Raw genomic sequence first — 23,094 nt, forward strand, 5'->3', positions numbered from 1 at the left:
GTGACAGGAATCTTAAGAGAGAAGAGAAATGTGAAAATAATTATCCCAATTAATTACATGCACCTCTGTACTTCTGAAAACCAATATTTTGAACCCATATTTGGAATACCAGCATAGGCACCGAGTTATTTTAAGTATGATATAAATCATAAAGACTCAAAATAGAGCACTAGAAATTAAATATAGGGGCTAGTGTCACTTTCTTGAAGGGCGAAAACCGCATCCTCTGGTATTCATTAAATATCGGATCTGGTGTAGGAATCTCGTTATCTCGTTTTTCCAGTTTATGGTTTGATAACTCCGGACTTTCTTTTTTGTCAGTCATTATTACAATGACGTAAGGAGACTTGTACATTGGGCTGCAAAAGAAATGTCGATACAAAATTATATCGTTTTCCGAAGATTTAAGCAAACATGGCGAGGTGGAAAGCTATTTTCCTGAGATTATAATTTTTTAAAAACATATAAATACGACTTTTATAACATGTTCACGTTATTATTTAATATAAATTGATTTTAATTATTCATATACTTTTATTTTACAACATTAATAGTAATACTACACAAAAATAGTAAAACTGCAGTTAAATGGTATTCCAAAGCCTTCCTTATTATCCATGGATGCTGTCATTGTTACAATCGATATATATGGCCAGTTACGTTTCATATTGTACTCGTATTAATAAAAAAATTTATCAATTTTATTATGAATATAAATATAAAATTGTATTATATATATATACACAGAGACAAAACTGGAATTGAATCTAATTGAAACATTTAACTACACATTTCTCCTTTGTATGGAATAAAAATTCTTTAGAAAATTCAGGCCACCTTCAGATTTTTTAAAACAATTATCAATATCGTCTTTTGAAATTCAAAAAATCATCTCGCAAATTCTTAAAGATTCCCTGCAGATTATACAGTTTCATTTATACCACTCAGAAGGCCTTAATTAAGGATATGCTAATTTTAAATAAAATCTTTTATTTATAAGTATAATTTTATAGTCATCTTCTAAGATTTTATTTTATAACTGATAATCAATGGTGCTTAATTATTACATTTTATTTTTATGACAATATTCCTATTTTAATTGATTAGTATATTTGTTTGCTATTAATTTCCGGATCGTCGTGGTCATCTTTAATTAAGGCCGGACGAGTTATTTCTCTCTCCTTCTCTCTCTCCATACTGTAATTATTTTATTGCAACGCCTTCTGTGTACTCTACTTCTATGGCTTCCTAAGCGAAGTCTTCATAACGCGATAATATTTCAAATCGATAGTGACTTCAACTCGTTATTTCTTTTGCAGGCCAATATACTGTATATGAACGGATGTAAACAACTGTTGTAGCTTCATTAATATGAAAACTATAAATGCACAGAAAGTTGCAATCATAATTAGATGTAATTTTTGTAGAGTTATAATGTATTAATTAGAAATATTTTAAGGTCTGAGACATAATTTTTAGGTGCATAGTCTTTCTTTTATTCACTATTACATTCTATGTGAAAAAATATTTTTAAAATGCATACCGGTACAATGCCTACACCCAAAAAAAAAAAAAAAAAAAAAAAAAAAAAAAAAAAAAAAAAAAAAAAAAAAAAACACCGAAAGCTGAAATTTTGTGCAGACTTTCATAATTCAAGCAAAATTAATATCAGACTATTATTGTGATATTGTTGTAAAAATGTAATCTATTTTTATTACAATGACTTCTATAACAAATAATTTTTTCTAGATAACTAATCACAGAAACACTATTAGAAGAGTATAAGTTAGTTGGAATATTATATTAATAAGAACTATCAATTAAAAAAATCAAGCTCCTGAGACATAATTCATATTTGAGATGTGTGCACTCATACGATGCAAATTTTAAAATATTGTTGCACATAATATGTACTGGTAATAGTGAGTAAAGAAATAACTATACACCTAAAAATTATACCTCATTGCTTAAAATATTCCTGAACAGTCCATTATAACACTGTAAAAATTACATAAAATTATGGATGTTAAAGGTACGGTCACACGTCGCTACTTTTGTAGTGATGCAGTATAAAAAACTGCACAACTCTCATACTGTGACGTGTAAACAACGGTGTAACCCGAAAAGTAGCGGCTGCCGAACCTGCTGCTCGCTACTTTTTCATGCTGTGCGCAGCTTAAAAGTAGCGACGTGTGAACAGGGTTCTCAGGGTTGCCAAAATTGATTACGTGAATATGCTGTTGGTTATCATTTAAGTATATATGCGTTTTTAAAAGTTTTATAGTAAAAATAATGCCAATTTCTGAATACTAATTAGGCCAGAAAAGCAAATAATAGGTAAGTAAGCTTTCATATGAGTTTATTAATAAAATGTATATTGAGAAGTCAACATGGAGATGGAAACCTGCAGCATGACTGCGGCTGCAAAAGTAGCGCCTTGTGTGTGAACAGACTTGCAGCCTCCAGTTGCAACTTTTGCTGCACTCGGGTTGCGCAGCACGAAAAGTAGCGTGCAGCGCACTACTTTTGGCTTATGTGTGAATACGACACGCAACTTTTGCAGCTGCAGTACAAAAGTTGCGCAGCAAAAGTAGCGATGTGTGACTGTACCTTAACTTCTGTACACCTTCAGTTTAAAAATTATTATGATTTTTTTCATGTTTTCGTACAGGACCTCTCAAGTCATTATTTATCATTCATTGGACACACTCATTTGTTTCGTGCACAACACAGTGATATAATTATATTACCATAAAAGAAAAAATATTGAGTTTTTCTGTAATAAGAAGCAAGGCTGTGAGATGAGAGCAAAATGAAATGTCCATAGAAACAAACTACTGAAAATAAATAAAAAATTAACACTAATGCTAACAAACATAATTTAAAAAAGTAAATGTCAACGTCCATATTTTTTTTATTAACATTCCTTTCTGAATGTAGAATTTACTGTAATTTCATTTACTTGTCAGTTTGCATGTTATGTATGTCTATGATTTTGTGTAGGCCTATGTGAGAATTAGTTTGTTCTATGATGTATATTTATTATGCATCCTAAAATGCAAGTATACTCGGCAATAACGTGGAATTAATAACTTCTTAAAAATTTATACTTGAAAATTATGAATACTGTTAATATGCTAAGTTTGAAGATCAATATATTAGTTAAAATATATGAGGAATAAAAACATATTGATATGAACTTGGTGGTGAAGCATTAATACTATGACAGAATTGCTCTGATATAAAAGAAAACAATATACGTACGTTTGAAGCAATCTGCTTTAATCAAACATTCTGTTCTTATTGTTTCGTGTGAAATGTAGTCCCTAATAGATACATAACCCCTGGAAAAATCATTGTCATAGCAACACATGTATATGATCAGGAATTTCTAATTTATATATCTTCTCATCATTCATGAGCTGCCACAAGGGACAAAGAGTACTTAACCATAGAAATTTTTACAAGTTCATGAAAAACCATTGATTTTGTTTTAACAATGAAATTCCTACAAATAATTTCCTGCAAATAATTTTTTTTTGAGATTAGTGAAAATATACCTATTTTTAGAAAGGTAAGTGTTACAAAAAAGTAAAGAATGCTACTGAACTTAGTTTGATTTCGAATATAGGTGATTCTTCAGGAGAGCAATTGACCCTTTCAATGCAGCTAAGGTTACAATCGGAATAATAGATGTAGGTATTCCAAGCCTCTTAAACACCAGTGGCGTAGCATGAAATTTTGAGCAGGGGAAGCTAACTCAAGTTGTCTTTCATGCAATATGAGAAAATGTATTACAAAAATACATTCTTAAAATAAATAATAGTCAATTTCAAGTCAGCAGTCGAAGATTGGTTGGAACCTCGTAAGTAACACCAATAAGGCATGACCTCAAATGAGACGTAATAAAATACGATTTCACGGTTTACACATATCTCTAACAAATAGACACGTATACCTATAACATTAGCTCACTCCCTGTCATACTTAGAGAAATCACAATATTAGTATCATTACGTAAGTATGCGTCTGTCTTTTGGTTGTGTCCTTCATTGACAGCAAGGGAGTCGGTCATTTGTTTTTTAAATCACACTTTTGTTCGTAAGTCAGTCTTGATAATACAATTGTCCTAAAAATTCAAGTAAATTAGTGTCAGGAACTGTTATTTCGCTCATTATTTATTATATCAGCCACAATGCACACTAACACTTCAACTGAACACAACTGACGAATAGGAATAACTCGGGAACTACTTATTTTAAATGTTAAAGCTAGCTTCTTTTCGAGCCTTGCGACTAGGGTAGTTTAAAAGGGATGGAAAATCTGCGGGGTGGATTACACAGAAGAAACCGGTCTGCTTGGAAGCTGGTGTGTGCAGGTTTCTTGTTTGCTGCTGCATCACAAATAATCCTGAGCTGCCGCATCACAATATTTAGCGCGTAAATATAAATTCTATTAAAATTAATAAATAATTTTCTCCATAAACTGCAGGTTTATTATGAAATTATTATTAACTGGGGAAGCTAAGCTTTTTAGCTTACATTGACGCTACGCCACTGTTAAACACATCTTTCATGAAGAGAGTAGCGGTACATCTTGCTCCAACCAGAAGTCCGATTACTTCAAGCTCTTTTAGCTGGTATTTTTTGAGGTAATAGGGAATGATAGGATTGTAGAGTCAACCGTAAGTAATGTCATTAATTTCAGGAGGTTATTCTTTGAGATATTTCAAAACAATATTTCTCGTTTTTGCTTCCTTTTCAAGATAAAAATTGTTTCATAGCATGTTTTGGGAAAGCCATCTATTTAATTCCCAATATGCTAAGTCAATTTAAGAGAGCAGTGTATTGTGATAATAAATAATTGAAACGATTTTAGTTTTGTCCTTTAAAGGTGCAGAAATTTTATCCAAACAAATGTAAGTTTTCGCTCTGCAAAGTAACTTTACAATGTTAATGAAGAGAAAATATATTGCATATTCATTAATTATTTCCCCTATCACAGACCCATTCTCTCCATTTTTAAACGGAAACAAGAATAAACCAACACAACTGTAATTTCATTCCAAAAACTGGGTAACGTGTTCTGCATGTCGATGCAGAATTTTTTGCTTAATCTGTATTACAGTAAAATAGCTGATCAAACGTGATTGAATATTATTTTTAAAAATGTAATGTGGTAATTACAAAGGTAGAATGCTTCCTCATTGAGTTTTAAATAAAATTTTAGAAATAATGAAAAATAAATATTCATATGTAAAGATTAATTTTGGGTCATACAGAATTATCTGTTGGTTATTATTGTAGAAAAATTCACAAAAGGCGCAAAGCCCAGCAACAACCAGTTCTGAAGATGGCCGATAGCAGGCTGAAACATGTTAATAAGGTAATATAAAATTTAACACAAGAAAGACAAATAATACATTTCCGAAGTGATATAGTGTTAAAAGTTGTGTAATCAAGATGTATAATTAAAAGTAGTACAGAAATCTATGTTGATAATAGGCTTACGTTATCAAGCCATAAAATTACCAGTTAATTTGAAAATTATTCGACCCTCCCAAATACTAACATTGTAACTCGATTTTTTATGGTTTTGAGTTATGCTAGTTAATATGGTCTTAAATTGTTTCTTTTTCTTCCAGTACTATCATTGTAGCTCTAAACCTTCCCAATCGTATGTAAAATCTTATTGTTACTATCTGTATAAACTGATTTACTCGATTATTTTAAAACTTCATTTGCTTCTCCTGAAAAATGGAAGAAAGTGAGTTACAATGTTAATACTTGTGAGGGTCGTATTATTACAATATATGCATTTATTTACACTGCAAGTGGGCAAACACCCAGTGGCAGTGGTAACTTAATTACATACAATAAAAATAATACACAATAATACATTAATAATAATACATAAAATAACTTAGTTAATAAGTGAACCTAATTTTATATTACAACCCCATACATGTATAGGCCCTACATAAGTTTCACATTGATACTGATTACCTTCCACTTCACTCTCATCTCACTCACTGCACTGGCACTATGACACATTTCACTCACTGCACTGGCACTGTGACACATGTCACTGACACTTTAGGACACATTTCACTGACACTATATAACACATTTCACTGACACTATAGAGCACTATAAATTATCACTGATCGAAACTATTCACTGCCATTGTGAACCATAACTTCACTGACTCATCACGCTTCACTGATACAACAGTTTAAATAAGACAAACAGTTACACCCTTATTCACACTTATAAACAGAACTACATTAAAATGGTAGTCTAAGACCCTCTTACGAGCTATTTTAAAATAAGTTACAGTTCAAACCAAGGAAATAACTCGTCAGGCTAAGTAAATACATGTCACCTTAAGTAATGTAACGTCTCTTTTTTTAATTTACACTTTATACACAACTTTTAAATTTATTTTTAAATCTCCTTAATGAAGGACAGCCTTCAAAAACAGCTGCAATCATTTATAGTTCGAATTAAAAATGAGAATTTACCTACATTCATTTTCTGTTTCCTACGTTTGATTTTAAAATCACGATTGTTCCCATCATAGTACACTGGCTTCTTTAACCGAGCTGTTATGTTTACCCCATACTTTTTTACCTAGGTGTGCTCTGTACAATGATGTTATTCTAGTTTTTCTACGTCTGTTTGCCGATGTTTCCAATTTAAGTTCTTTTATCTTATCATTCCCGTCTCCTCTTTTACCTTTAACAAATTTAGCTGCCCTATACTGGATTCTTTCTAAGGAATTTATCTGATATATTCTATAGGGATCCCAACATGTAATTCCATATTTCATTAATGGTCGCAATAACGTTAGATATGCTATTTACCTCGATTTGGGGCTAGCCTTTTTCAAGATTCTCATAATAAAGTGAAGTGTCCTCCTTACTTTACCCGTAATATTATCAAGCTGCTCTCCCCAAGAAAGTTTGGAGTTTAAATATACTTCTAGGTATTTACAACATTGTTCTTGCAGAATTACAACACCATTGAATTCGTAGTTTGGACTAGTTTCCTCTCGAGTTTTAAAAAATGTTACAATGCAATAAAGTTACACATTTATGCTTCACCACAAGTTTTCAGAAAGTATTATTAATTCACAGTGCACATAAACAAACACTTCATAGATATCAACAATATTGGTGCATATCTCAGACCAAGGGTGTCTGCTTACACGAAATTGGTAGAGAAAAACCATTAGGAGGCAATCAGGAAAACACAGAACAAATTGTACAAATGAAGTGATTGGAAAGTGGGGAGAAACGAGCCACTGAAACAAATGCAACATTACGTTGAGGACTCACAATAATAAAATTTGCCGAATCCAGTCATTTATTACTTGTTGACTTTGTGTCGTCAGAGGGAAGTTGAAGATGAGCAATCATCATAGGAGGCTGTGGAAAACATAGTATACCGGTAAACTTCTATTCTAGAATGTTTTATTTGTCTAAAGTATTAATTAAACCTAAATATCACTACCACCATTAAAATTACTTTATATCTACGCAACAGTATTAACTACCGGTATTAAATAATTAGCTGCAAGCAAGGAAGATGGAAAATAAAAGTACACAAATGCAACAGCAACAAATGATGTCACAATAATTATGTTTCTAATGTAATGCTCAGTAGAATTCTATCCTATTCAACTACCAGTATTGTTTTGATCTTATTTTAAACACTGTTCTGTCTATATCGGGAAACATGAAAGAAGGTAAGATCTTTTGATCTTCTTAAGTAACACAACAATTTAAGGAGGGAGGTACACCACTGATTGCAAAAAATTAGTGAAATTCATTTTTTATAGCTCAGCTACTGTACAAACTAAATGTACAAAAATTTTCATGCTTAATATACATACATTACACTTTATAAAACACAATTCAAAATATTAAAATGGCTAATAGTTACCTGTAAAATAATATCAAATTTGCATAATTATTTTACAACTGTAAAGCATTTACATAACAAAATATATAATTAATTAAATATCTTCACGATTATTTTACAGAAATATTCTAAAGACCTACATCAACAACATAGTCTAGGACAGGCCTGCACAAACAGCGCTCAACGAGCACGCGCTCTCCTTCAGAGCGGGAGAGCCGTGTTTACCGCTCGTCAAAACGGAGAGGAAGATACATCAGAATGACACAGACTTGCTATAGGTAGAAGAGAGGGAAACGACTACGCAGTTATCTAGTGGAGTGCAGTGTGTAGGCCTATTCTCAGTAACTGTTTAACGTTGCTTACCTACTGCTACAGTACAGTATGGAGGAATCTAAAAGATGGAACATAACATTTAACATTTAACGATTTAAGCTCGAACTTATTGATCTTCAATGTGACCTAAGGGCTACAGATCGTTTGAATAATGCTACTAGCCTGCTTGAGTTTTACAAGACAAAACATTAGCAATAATATCCACGACTACATAAGCTGGCTGTGAAAATGATTGCTATGTTTGGCTCAACATTTATATTTGTGAGCAACTGTTTTCTATAATCAACTTTAATAAAGGCAGACATCGAACATCTGTAACTGATGTTTCATTATGATCAATATGCTACTATTCCTTTCAGCTGCCAACTGCATAAAACCTCGTTTTGGTGTACTGATAAATAAAAATATAACAAAATGATATTGTACATTTAAGTAGTTATAGAATTTCTATTACTTCTGTAAAATAAATATTTCTTTATTAATTAATAATAGTCCAAGATAGTTTTGCAAACACTGAAAGGGAATTCATTTCATAAGCACCCGTAATAGTACTTCTTTTTGTGTATATTTTGTACGAGATCACCCCTTCTTCCAGTCCACCCTTATACAGAGCGCAGCTAATATCTGCATTCTGGTCATGAGCTGTGAGCCGGCTCGGAGAGCGCAAACCTTGTGCAGACCTGGTCTAGGATCTTTTACCTATTCCTTCAGGAAATATTTTTTTCTTAATAAAAAATTTTAGAAAATCTTATAATTGAAGGTAACGATTAAGAAAAAAAAAATTCTTGAAGGAATAGGTAAGAGATCCTGGACTATGTCCTTGATGTAGGTCTTTAGAACATTCCAGCAAAAGAATCATGCAGATATTTTACTAATTGTACATTTTGTTACAGTTGTAAAAATATTATGTAAATTTGATATTATTTTTACATGTAATTATTAGCTATTTCAATATTCTGAATAGTGTTTTATAAAGTGTAATGTATGTATATTAAGCATGAAACAGTTATTCATTTAGCTTTTATAGTACCTGAAACATAAAAAATGATTGTCGAGTGGACCTGCACTGAGTATTTCGGTTTCACCTGTTATTTCATTCAATCACTGCTACATTCTACTCGTATCAAGTTCTCATTGTTTGTGTCAAGTCTCTTCTATTTATGATGGATGTTCGATAAATAATTCAAACTGAAACATGGTGAGAATTTCATCAGAGTTGCATTAAACCAATTGAATAACTTTATAAACATTTTCCAAAAGCTGTTATATTTTGTGATTCCAGAGCTACAATACAAGCAATAGCCAAAATCCATGATCCGAAAACCTATCAGATGAAGAACATTCAAAATGAAATTAAACTCTTGCAGAAAAATAAGAAGACGATCATTAAACAATGGATACCACCTCACTGTGGCCTTGGTGGTAATGAAAGGGCAGATTTACTCGCCAAAAAAGGAACCAAAATTCAACAATTAAGTAAACAAACGATTTCTTATTTTGGAATTAAACATATCATTAAAGGCAAATTCAAAGACGAACTGAGACACCTCAATCAAATATCTTGTGAGGGAAAAATCTAATAGACGACAACTCATCAGTAAGGAGTGGATTACTATGTAATTAAATATTTTTCTTGTGTATGATAAAATACAATTAACAAAGTTAGAAATTCCGAATGACAAGTTTCAAGTTTAAAACCCGAATTTTATTTCACATAAAAACACATATTTTCACAAAAAAATTTATGTAAATACATATTTTCAGGAAATCTATTATAAACACATAAATCTTGGAGTTTTTTTTGCTTAAATAATTTTTTACAAGAGCTTTTAGATATTTTAAAACTAAATCAATTATATCACTCAGATATAAGTTATCTTTTTAAGAATTCTTGGTTGCTTCGTTTTCTATGGGCTGTGTGGTGTATCCGTGATTCATTTTTGTAATAGTATTGCCTCAAGTTCTGAGAACTGCTAGGCAGCATATCAGTGTTATTATATGAGAATAAATTAACATGGACAAGAAGGAGAGATTTTGCAACACTTAATTAGGAATATTTATTGTTGCTGAAGATGATTTCATTCCGCGCTTTGTTTGTGAAACACAACGGATAAGAGCTCGGATATAAACATTATTTAATTTAAACAAATCTCTCGTCTCTCGTTCATGCCTATGAAGTGAGGAAATAGATGTTGTTGTGATTCCCCGTTATCGGACATTAAGCATAAGTTGCGTAGTGTAGACGTGGTGGCATCACTATAGGAAGCTTTTCTCCGACATTGTCAGTCAGTAGCTAGAAACATTTTTTTTACGTTAAGACGTGTGTATATTAGCCTCTTAAGATGCCTAAAATCAAATCGAGTTTAAGATCGCGTCTTCAGCAATATGTAGATGAATTTAAAAACATTTTTACCACCGACAGAAAAGTGTTATTTTGCCAACCATGTGGTAAATCAGTAAGTGCAGATCAGAGCTCTCAGGGAATCCAACATTTGTCTGGAAACAAGCACATTGCCGCTGCTTCACGTGTGCATTCACGGCAAAACAGTGGATATAAAAAAATTTGTAAAGTTCTCAAGTATTGGAGGGTGTGCCTGTAGGTGAAATTGACGGTGTATGTGTTTGTGACATTCCTCTCTTTAAATATGCATGTCTGACGTCTTCTGAAGTGGAAAGATCGTTTTCACAGTATAAGTCGTTGTTCAGAGATAATCGGCATTCATTTGTGATGGAGAATTTGGAAATGACCTTTGTTGTTCACTGCAATTCTCGGACAATTACTAGCAACTGATACTCAAGTGTGATTGGTGAGTAGCTAGTAACATTTTTTTTTCAAGCTAAGTAAGGTTTTTTGTTATATTTAAAAAAATATTATTTTTATTTTTAGCAAATATTTTTGTACTTTTAGCACATAAAAAATAAATATATTTAAATTTTTTAGCACATAAAAATCCGCTCCCTACTCATCAGTACCAGATGAACCAAGAAGAGAGGCTGTTGCAATCTTCCGGATGACTACTGGGTATGACTGTTCAGCTGCCCACTTACACCGAATTTCTATCCTCCCATCTTCAGAGTGTCCCCTGTGTCATGAAAGTGGCTCCATCATGAACAAAAAACATTTAACCAAATGTGCAAAATTAAGTGATTGTGGTCAGAACTTAACGACATTGTATTGGGAAGCAAGAGAGTGAATGACAATATGTCAAGTGCTTAAATATTAAAATAATAATAATATATACTTATAAACTATATATATATATATATATATATAATTTATTTTAAACTATAGTACATAGGGAATTATATTGCCACAAAAAATCCATGTATAAAAAATTGAAAGTGAAATTTGATGTAGCTGGCCATGTGTAGGCTTAATAAATTAATAGACCTTGTAGAAAAGAAGACTATCTACTGATTATTGCCAATTAAAATACTATTTGATGGTATTAATCTTGAAACAATGGATTATTATACTACAAAAGAAAATATTTTATTTATTGTACTGTATGGAAACAATTCTTCGAGAAAGATATGAGACCTACTTGCTGGACTCTTTCCTGGTAGACGAGTTCCATCCCAAAATACGATCAGACTTGTTTAAACTTAATAATATAGCTAAAATTGTTGTTTATTTGTGTCTTTGTGAAAAAATTAACTTAATGACAAAAAAATCTTTAAAATAGAATACAGAATTGAAATAAAGTAACACAATGATATAATTATTTTGAATCACCTAACCTAAAACTGATAATATGTTGTCAAAGGATCATGTGTGATAAGTTGGCAATAATCAGTAGATACTTTTTTTCTACAAGGCCTACTAATTTACTACACTACCTGAAATCCCACTTTAAATTTTTTATACATGAATTTCTCGGCAATGTTAATTTTCTATGTATTATAGTTTGAAATACACATGGTATATAGGATACCTATGTATTTGTGAACTAAATGTCACTTGAGAATTGGATTTTGTCATATTGATTTATTATTTGAGTTTTTGTTCGCCCAACACATAAAAATTATCTAGGCCTATAAGATCTATAATAGCAACTGCCTTAAGGAACAAAGATTATTCAGTATATGAAGAAGTACACGGCTTATCCAGTGAGGGCATACAGTAATTACATTTAAACTTCCCTCTCTTAAAATACACAATATATTTCAAATTAAAACCATCAGAGTAGGCCTATTCATTACCGGTATCAGTACCTATTTATAATAGGCTGACACTCAATAGTACCTCATAGAGAATTTTCACGTATTGAATGAACAGGATATTAGAATATTATCGACATGGCAGGGCCTACATTACTTAGAAATGCTTAGGAACTGATCTGACAACTACACCAAAATAACATATTGTGACATCATTCCATATTGCCGCTGAAAAATTGAAGTAATTAGTCATAAAGTAACTGAGAGAGAAAAAAATCTTACTTTTACATTTAGATGTAGCTAGCTGTAAACTATAAATATAATAATTTTCCTGTATTCAAAATAGTTTGGGAATAACATAAATTTTTATTGGGCAATAACAAAGATTTTAAAGGAAGAATATATATGTAACAGAGTGGTGTATAATTGGGGTAAACAGGTGCAAAATGCGAATTCTTACTGTGAAACAATATGCATATGTTACAAAATCTGGCTTTCAGGTAAAGCTGCCTGTGAAGCAGACTTGAATAATTTCAAGGGAAAAATTGTTCCAGGGCCGGGTATCGATCCCAAGACCCTTTGCTTTGTGCACAAATGCTCTACTGACTAAGCTACCCAGGAACTACTCCCGACACCGCCCAATTTTTCCCTTTATATCTACACAACTCAAGTGGGCTGACAAGGCGCCAGAAACCCAACTTTGAGTGCACACAAACACTGTGTGACTTGAATTGTGGTTTTCTATTGATGTACTTGGTGACGTATATATTATGCAAATCTGGCTTTCAGGTAAAACTCCCTCTGAAGCAGACTTGAATAATTTCGGGTGTAGTTCCTAGGTAGCTCGGTCGGTAAAGCATTCGTGCACTAAGCGAAGGGTCTCAGATACATTATTTTATATGTACCGAAGTACATATAATTTTTCCATGCAGATATTCTGCGTCATCATACGATGAAAGAGTAATGGAACGGAGAAAAATTCTCTCCGGCACCGGGATTTGAGCCCGGGTTTTCAGCTCTACGTGCTGATGCTTTATCCACTAAGCCACACCGGATACCCATCCTGGTGTCGGACAGAATCGTCTCAGTTTAAGTTTCAACTCTTGGGTTCCCTCTAGTGGCTGCCCTCTGCACTACGTCATAGATGTCTATGAACGTAGGACTGAAGTCCACACTTAGACGATTCAGTCCGACACCAGGATGGGTATCCGGTGTGGCTTAGTGGATAAAGCATCAGCACGTAGAGCTGAAAATCCGGGTTCAAATCCTGGTGCCAGAGAGAATTTTTCTCCGTTCCATTACTCTTTCATTTTATGATGACGCAGAATATCTGCATGGAAATATCATATGTACTTCGGTACATATAAAATAATAATATATATGAATTAATATATATGATATGCGAAAATCACTTCGTGATTTAAGACGGCGCTTATTCCATCGGATCCCGGCCAACTAGTCACTCATAACGAGTGCACCTCAGCACATGTGTGGACTTCGGTCCTATGTTCATAGACATCTATGACGCAGTGCAGAGGGCAGCCACTAGAGGGAACCCAAGAGTTGGAACTTAAACTGAGACGACTCTGTCCGACACCGGGGTGGGTATCCGGTGTGGCTTAGTGGATAAAGCATCAGCACGTAGAGCTGAAAACCCGGGTTCAAATCCCGGTGCCGGAGAGAATTTTTATCTGTTCCATTACTCTTTCATTGTATGAAGGTTCTCAGGATCGATATCCAGCCACGGAATAATTTTTCCCTTGAAATTATTCAATATGCATATAATTTCTTTCTTTCTGTCTTTTTCAGTAGACTAACTGAAACTGATTTCATGAAAGGTATTAATGTACCAAATAATAAAAATTGAGTATTTGAAGACTGTAAAATGACACATAATTAAAATATTTACATTACAATGACAGCAACAGAATAAATTCACTAACACAAAATGTCTGTCATAAACATGTCTATATTCTTAATAAATATATTTCGCGCTTACTTGTGCTCTCTGTTGTCCTAGGGCTGCCTTGCTCCTGTTCATCATCCAAGGATGCGTTCAGAGGCGGTACAATTATTACCACTTCTCCTTCATGTTGATAAGTATGAGAGCCTCCATCTTCCGATGACAGTGGCGATACATATTGGGAGGGAATCGAGCTGAAAACATTGTGAAAACAAACACATTGGTGATTGGCAGTGCTACGGCATCAGCTTTCATGTCGAAGATCTGGTAAAACCGAGTTGAACTTTGTGGATACGAGAAGGCGATTGAAAAATGTGAGGCTGAGATTAGCAAGTGCAGTGATGAGCTGAAGATGTGCGAACAGTAAACTAATTGAAGACTCAGGACTTACAGTGTGTATAGTAATAGTGTAACTACAAAGAATCTGTGGAAACAATGAATAGTGATAAATATATTAAAAAAATAGGCTTAGAAAGAGCGATAAAGTGGAACTGGAAGGAAGATCGAGAAGAAATGTGAAAACTGTACAACTTAAAAGTGATAAATCATAAATATTAGGTAAATGAAGGATGTTACTAGGGCAAACAGTTGTGATAGATAAAGTTGTTGTTTTCTAATGCCAGGCATTTGACAGTAAAGTCATTTGACCTCTTGCACTCCAATATTTTTCAAAGATATTGTCATGGTTAGCCAATGACGCACAGATTTTGACATGTTCTGAATGCATTTCTTGATTTGAGTTGCACAATAGACAGTTAGGGGACTGATATATTCCAATTCTATGCAGATGCTTGGCCAAACAGTCATGACCTGTTGCCAATCTAAATGCACCTACAGACGATTTGCGTGGTAAATCAGGAATCAACTGTGGATTATGATGCAGAGAGTTCCATTTTTTCCCTTGAGATTATGTTATCAAATTTTGTTTGTTGAAGTCTAAGTATGTAGATTTAATAAATCTTTTCACAGAGTAATACGTAGATTTAGTAACAGGTCTGTAAGTAGCAGTGCTACCCTTCTTTGCTAAAGCGTCAGCATTCTCGTTTCCCAGGATTCCACAATGGGATGGTATGCATTGGAATACAATTCTTTTATCGAGTGTTATTAGTTGAGAGAGCATTTTATTTATTTCTGCTATTTGAGATGAAGGTGTGTGCCTAGAGACTACTGTTAGAATAGCTGTTTTGGAGTCTGACAATATAATTGCATTTTTAAATTTATTGATGTGGCAGAGAAGATTCCTGAGACTTTCACTTATTGCAATGATTTCTCCATCAAAACTTGTTGTTCCATATCCAAGAGATCTATAAAGTGAGAAGAGACAGCACGTAACACCTGCACCTTGTTCCCTGGAGATCAAGGATCCATCGGTGTATAAATGAAGCCAATTTTGTGGAGGATATCTAATATTAATTGTCTCTAAAGACAATTGTTTCATTATTTCAGTGTTTACTTCTGATTTCAGTATTTCTTGTGTTAAATTTAGATTACTCTATATTTAATAGAGTTAAAGGGTTTGGTTTAATTTGTAAGTTTTCTTTTAAATTCGGGACGTTGATTTTCTATTTTAATTCTTGAACCATGGATATGAAACTTTTTTGAGCTTTTAATCTACAGAGAGGACTGTATGAATGCCAATTGTTTCGTGGTAATCTGATAAGTTTTCATATTGAATCAGTGCTTTTTCTTCTATTGTCATTTTGATGCTATTAATATTAGTGAGGAATCTCACAGAATCTATTGGAGTTGTGATAGATAAAGTAGGATATAGTAAAGAGTGTAACTTGTAGTGTTAACAGGGATAGTGAAACTAAAAGGCATCTATGAGGTGATGAATAGTGATAAGTATAATAATAGACAAAGACAGAATGATTAAGTGGAACAGGGAAAATAGAGAGAGAAGCAAATAGAGAAATTTTACAACTTGAAGTAGAAATTATAGATATTAGAGAAAGAAATTATGGTTATGGAGAAAACTGTGCGATAGAAAATGTAAGATAGAATTAATAATTAAACAAAGATAGAAAGAGGTAGAGAATATTATAGATGGCATTAAGAAAAGGAGAACATTAAGATTAGTGCATTAATAGCCAGTAATCAAAGGAATGTAAGATAAGTACTAGGAAAATATTAATTTAACATACCTTCCGAATAGCAATACAATGCTAAGAAAATGTAAATAGAGAGTTATGGTGTGACCTAAATACAGGAATGTGAAGGCACACCATAACAGATACCGATACTGATGCTGACAATATATATCATATAAACAAAAAACATGTAACAGAAATGAATTAACATGGAAAGTCTTTAAAAAAAATGAATAAGTGTGGAAATTAATGAAATAAGTTTTATTGTATCTATGCTCTACTGCTATTAGAGCAGTTTGTTGTTACAAAGAGCCACTGCAACAATTTGTAGGTTTTGCCATAAAATTATTTTTAATGAATATTACAATAAATTGTCTTCACTTTTTAACTTTCCTCTAGAATATGCCATTAGGAAACTCCAGGAAAACAGAGATGATTTGGAATTGAACGGGTTACATCAGCTGCTTGTTTATGCAGATGACGTGAATATGTTAGGAGAAAATCCACAAACGATTAGGGAAAAAAGGAAATTTTATTTGAAGATAGGTTTGGAAATAAACACCGAAAAAATAAAGTACCGGTATATGATTACGTCTCGCGACCAGAACATTGTACGAAATGGAAATATAAAAATTGAAAATTTGTACTTTGGAAAGGTGGAAAAATTCAATTACTTGGAGCAACACTAACAAATATAAAGACACTTAAGAGAAAATTAAACGCAGAAAAAAATATGGGAAATGCCTGTTATTATTCGATTGAGAAGCATTTGTCATCCAGTCTGCTCTCAAAAAAAGCTGAAAATTAGAATTTAAACTTACCAAACAGTTATATTACTGTTGTTCAGTATGATTGTGAAACTTGGACTCTCAATTTCAGAGAGAGACAGAGGTTAAGGATGTTCGAGAATAAGGTGCTTAGGAAAATATTTGGGGCTAAGAGAAATGAAGCTACAGGAGAATGGAGAAAGTTACATAACGCAGAACTGCACGCATTGTATTCTTCATCTGACGTAATTAGGAACATTAAATCCAGACGTTTGAGATGGGCAGGGCATGTAGCACTTATGGGCGAATCCAGAAATGCATATAGAGTGTTAGTTGGGAGACCGGAGGGAAAAAGACTTTTGGGGAGGCCGAGACGTAGATGGGAAGATAATATTAAAATGGATTTGAGGGAGGTGGGATATGATGATAGAGACTGGATTAACCTTGCACAGGATAGGGACCGATGGTGGGCTTATGTGAGGGTGGCAATGAACCTTCGGGTTCCTTAAAAGCCATTTGTAAGTAAGTAAGTAAGTAAGTAAGTAAGGTAAAGGTAAAGGTATCCCCTGTACATGCCATGAAGGCACTTGGGAGCATGAAGGTTATTGTCAGGGAAAGGATTTATATGTAAATACATATTTACTTATAAAGCTAATATAATTTATATTTTGCATTATCTTTATGTTTCACAATGTGTAGGGTTGAAAAATCCTACTTTTATTTTCCATATTTTTCCATATTTTAGAGTTTAGTACATATTTTCGTTAATTTCCATATATTTTCCATATTTCATATAAAACAGTCCATATTATATTAGGTTTAACAATAAAACAAAACAAAATTCCATTAACTTTTAAAAATACATTTCAACAATAGAGATTTAAACACATGTTCAGTAATCCCTTTAACATCAGAGTTATTTGAAAATTAGCAGTCCTATCAACAATGGGAAAGTAAGTTACAAAACTGTATTAATTTAATTTAAAATTTTTAACAGACTTCAGTTGTGCAGCTCAACAGTTAAATGCCAGTCAGAGTACACATAGGTTCAGTTTTGTAAATCATACTATAAAGACGGTAAATATGCCAAAAGTACGTCATTCAGTCAATTTAAAATCAAAACTAACAAGTTACATTTCAGAATTTAAAGAAGATGGTTTATCAACTGACAATAAAATATTATTTTGTAATTTGTGTCAGTGTGCAGTATCATCTACACAAAAGTTCCTGGTGCAACAACACATTACAACTAGTAAACATCAGGCCAACAAACAACTAAATTCCAAGCAGAGACAATTGTTTTTAACACAACCAACAACATCGAATGTAAGATCTGAGTTTAACATCAACCTGTGCCGTTCTCTCATCTCTGCTGATATTCCTCTCTACAAACTAAAGAATAAGGTCTTCAGGGAATTCCTTGAAAAATATACTCAACATACAATCCCGGATGAGTCAACACTTAGGAAGACGTATGCTCCATCCATCTACGATGAGACAATACAGAAGATAAGAGATGAAATTAAAGATAGTTCAATTTGGGTTTCCATTGATGAGACTCCCGACAAAGAAGGTAGACTTGTTGGTAATGTAGTTATCGGTTTGTTAAGTGAACAATATTCTGAACGAATTCTTTTACATTGTGATGTTCTAGAAAAGTGCAATAACAAAACTATAGTTAAACTGTTCAACGAAGCTATGGGTATCCTGTGGCCAAAGGGTATTATGTACGATAATGTGTTATTCTTTATTAGCGATGCTGCCCCTTATATGGTCAAAGCTGGACAAGCATTATCTGTTGTATATCCTAAATTGACTCATTTTACTTGTGTGGCGCATGCATTTCATCGTGTGGCAGAAGTGGTCAGAGACAATTTCCCTAAAGTAGATTTGTTGATTTCATCAGTGAAAAAAGTATTTCTCAAAGCTCCCAGTAGAGTTAACGTGTTGAAAGAAATGTACCCTGAAATTCCATTGCCACCAAAGCCAATTTTAACTAGATGGGGTACATGGCTAGAAGCAGTTGAATATTATGCCGAACATATAGACTCTATTAACAATGTTCTCCTTGCATTGGACTCTGAAGATGCAGTCTCAATTGATACTGCGAAAACAGTTACCTGTGACATAAGTGTGAAGAATGACTTAGCTCACATTCAGCATACATTTTCATGCATCATAAAAACGCTCAAAAGTCTCCAAAATAGGCACCTTTCACTATCTGAAAGTTTTGAAATTATAAATAGTACTGTGGAACAACTGAATCGTGGTAGAGGTAAAGTTGCAGATGCAGTAAGAGCTAAGGTGGACACTGTACTTTCAAAAAACCCTGGATATGAAGAACTACAAAAGGTTGTTGCTGTGATGAGTGGTGAATCAACAGTGAAGATTAACTTGGACTTATCCCCAGCAGACATTGTGAAATTGAATTATGTACCAGTTACTTCTTGTGACGTCGAACGCTCTTTTAGTCAGTATAAATCTATCCTCAGAGACAATAGAAGAAGATTCACTTTTCAGCACTTGAAAGAAATGTTTGTAACCTATTGTTATGGTAACAGACAATAAAAATTGTGTTTTGTTGAAACTACATTGGAAGATAAGGTACGTCCATTATATTTTTTGTTTAGTTTGATTAAAATGTACCAATATTTAACGTACATAGTCATTTTTTTATAATTTTAAGTCCATATTTAATTCCATATTTTGGTAAAAATCCATATTTAATTCCATATTTTGGTAAAAATAACTACATATATATTTACATATTTCATATATTTTTAGTCCATATAAATCCGTTCCCTGGTTATTGTTATTGTTATTGTTATTGTTATTGTTATTATTATTATTATTATTGTTATTATTATTATTATTTAGGTAAAGGTAAAGGTAAAGGTATCCCTTACACACGCCATGAAGGCACTTGGTGGCATGGAAGTTGTTGTTATTATTATTATTATTATTATTATTATTATTATTATTATTATTATTATTTAGGTAAAGGTAAAGGTAAAGGTATCCCCTGCACACACCATGAAGGCACTTGGTGGCATGGAAGTTGTTATTATTATTAATATTATTATTATTATTATTACCGGTATTATTATTATTATTATTATTATTATTATTATTATTATTATTATTATTATTACCGGTATTATTATTATTATTATTAAGGTAGGAAGGTAAAAGTATCCCCTATACATGCCATGAAGGCACTTAGGGGCATGAAGGTTATTATTATTATTATTATTATTATTATTATTATTATTATTATATTATTATTATTATTATTATTATCAAACAGCAGCTAATGAGGCAATAATAATGGCAAAAATTATCTAAAATATTAGTGATGCAAGGAAAAACATAAGTCGATATTGTAAAAGAAAATATAAAATATAAATATAAAAATCGAGATGTTTGAGATTGACAGGGCATTTAGCATATATGAGCGAATCCAGAAATGCATATCGAGTGTTAATTGGAAGACATGAGAGAAAAATATCTTTGAGAAGGCCGGGACGTAGATGGGAGGATAATATTAAAAAATGTATTTGAGGGAGGTGAGATATGATGCTAGGGACTGGATTAATCTTGCTCAGTTTAGGAACAAATGGGCTCATGTGAAGGCGGCAATGAACCTCCGAGTTCTTTAAAAGCCAGTAAGTAAGTATGTGAGGCTTACCTGAGTGTTACTCTTTTTTTAATCCTGTGCCCGAGGTCCGAATATCCTCGATGCATAGGCCTATGTGGCTGATGGTCTGTGAAGCTCTTGGATATAGGTGTATTGGGTTCAGAAGCCTGCTTATCTACCAGAATAGGCTTCGGCCTTAAAACTGCTGCTGAAGGTGTAGGAGGACTTGGGGCGGACTGCGAGGCTGAGACGGTGATAATGTGAGGATTGTGGAGGGTGGTATTGGGACAGGTTGCGGCGGTAACTACTGCAGTTGCACCTCCCGTTAAAAGGAGCGGTGAATCTGCTGAATGATGGAGCGGCAGAGCAAGAAGGCGTTTTCTGTCTTCCATATAAAGTTCAATGAGCTGGTCGAGCTTCATTTCGATATCATCCACCTGCACATAACAATAACTACATTAAAACATTTCATTACCGACAATAGACTACTTAAGACGAAAATTAAACAAATTACACTTGATAACATGTTCGAATGTTCCATGTTTGTTTTTGCAACAAAGCAGAGACAAAGAATTATGGTACAGTGAAACTTCCCAATAGCGGACACCGCCGGGGAAAAATTAAATGTCCATTATTGAGAAGTGTCCGCTATTTAGAAAATCGTTAGTATGTAAACAGTACATTAAAATTTCTCACATATATTCAACATTGTATTTTACAGTATATAATGCAGTAGACGGTGAGATTGTTTACAGTATTCATCCAGAGAGAAATCGTACTAGTAAATGTTTTGAATAATTTCAAGGGAAGAATTGTTCTGGGGCCGGGTATCGATCCTGGGACCTCTGGTTGAACGTACCAGCGCTCTTACCAACTGAGCTACCCGGGAACTCCACCTGACACCGTCTCAACTTTTGCCTTTATATCCACACAACTCGCATGGGCTGACGAAACGCCAGAGACCCACATCGAGTGCACACAATCTCTGTGTGACTTGGAATTGTGGTTTTCTGTTAACGTACACAGTGACGTATATATTATGCAAATCTAGTCTTTCAGGTAAAGCTCATAAAACCACAATTCCAAGTCACACAGAGATTGTGTGCACTCGATGTGGGTCTCTGGCATTTCGTCAGCCCACGCGAGTTTTGTGGATATAAAGGGAAAAGTTGAGACGGTGTCAGGTGGAGTTCCCGGGTAGCTCAGTTGGTAAGAGCGCTGGTACGTTCAACCAGAGATCCCGGGATCGATACCCGGCCCCGGAACACTTTTTCCCTTGAAATTATTCAAATCTGCTTTCCAGGGAGCTTTACCTGAAAGACTAGATTTGCAGTAAATGTTTTGTAAATGAAATAAACATCAGTCACTGTATCACTTCATCTCACACAAAGAAATCTAGAATTGCAATCTCAGTGTACGATTTTAAAATAACTTCCTTAGTTTTCAAAATTTCATTAACCTCAGTTTTTCCCACATTAAACTTTGTGGCCAGCTCACGAACACTTAATTTCTCCTTCTCACTATGCTTTACAATATCCACTTTCTCTTTTAATGACAAACGTTTACGTTTTTGTGACATTTTTAATGTGACTGTACTTTCCGAACACTCAACTTGACAAACTAAGAAAGTACGGACTGCTCACATACAGTATCACAACTAACAACTGTGCTGCTTACCTTCAATAAAGTGCAAGAACGTTCAAATACACGATAATGATTGTTGCAAAGAATTGTGTTAGAATTCCGTTTAATTTACAACCGTCTTTTTCTTTTTTTTCTTTCACGCTGTCTGTTATTTGGAAGTTTTAATTGTTGTTGGGAGATACATTTCAGTGTCCTCGTCCGTTATTGAGAATGTCCGCTATTTGGAAGAATTTTATCATAAGGGCCAATGTTATTTTGCAGGGGAATTTTAAAATGTTCGCTATTGAGAGGAGTCCGCTATTGGGAAGTGTCCGTTAAGGGAAGTTTCACTGTACTACAGTGATATATTATACATTTTCAGAAGCTTTGCCACAAGAAAGATGAAAAATATATTGACTAATTTTGACAAATTTTAGAATATTAACGAACATCAATTTATTACATTTGTAAAAAGTTTCTTCACACCCATAAGCAGTGCTGACTAGATCAGACGCTATGGACAGTACTCTATAACAGAGTCGCCAGTATGAAAGGATAATTCCAAGCCTTTGGGGTGAGACGAACTCGATAGCTC

At 33.5% G+C, this 23,094-nt stretch overlaps 1 protein-coding gene across 1 annotated transcript in view; it reads right to left on the minus strand.

The window, feature by feature from the left end:
• The window catches only part of LOC138700278 (potassium voltage-gated channel subfamily KQT member 1-like), a 677,493-nt gene that overhangs the window by 14,735 nt on the left and 639,664 nt on the right, over positions 1–23,094 (minus strand). The window contains exons 12-13 of the mRNA XM_069826783.1: positions 20,928–21,313; positions 14,419–14,576 (exon numbers count right to left, since the gene is read on the minus strand). Coding sequence (XP_069682884.1) covers positions 14,419–14,576; positions 20,928–21,313 — 544 coding nt within the window. The remainder of the gene's footprint in view (positions 1–14,418; positions 14,577–20,927; positions 21,314–23,094) is intronic.

This window comes from Periplaneta americana, chromosome 5 (assembly GCF_040183065.1).
Source record: "Periplaneta americana isolate PAMFEO1 chromosome 5, P.americana_PAMFEO1_priV1, whole genome shotgun sequence".
NCBI classification, from domain to species: domain Eukaryota; kingdom Metazoa; phylum Arthropoda; class Insecta; order Blattodea; family Blattidae; genus Periplaneta; species Periplaneta americana.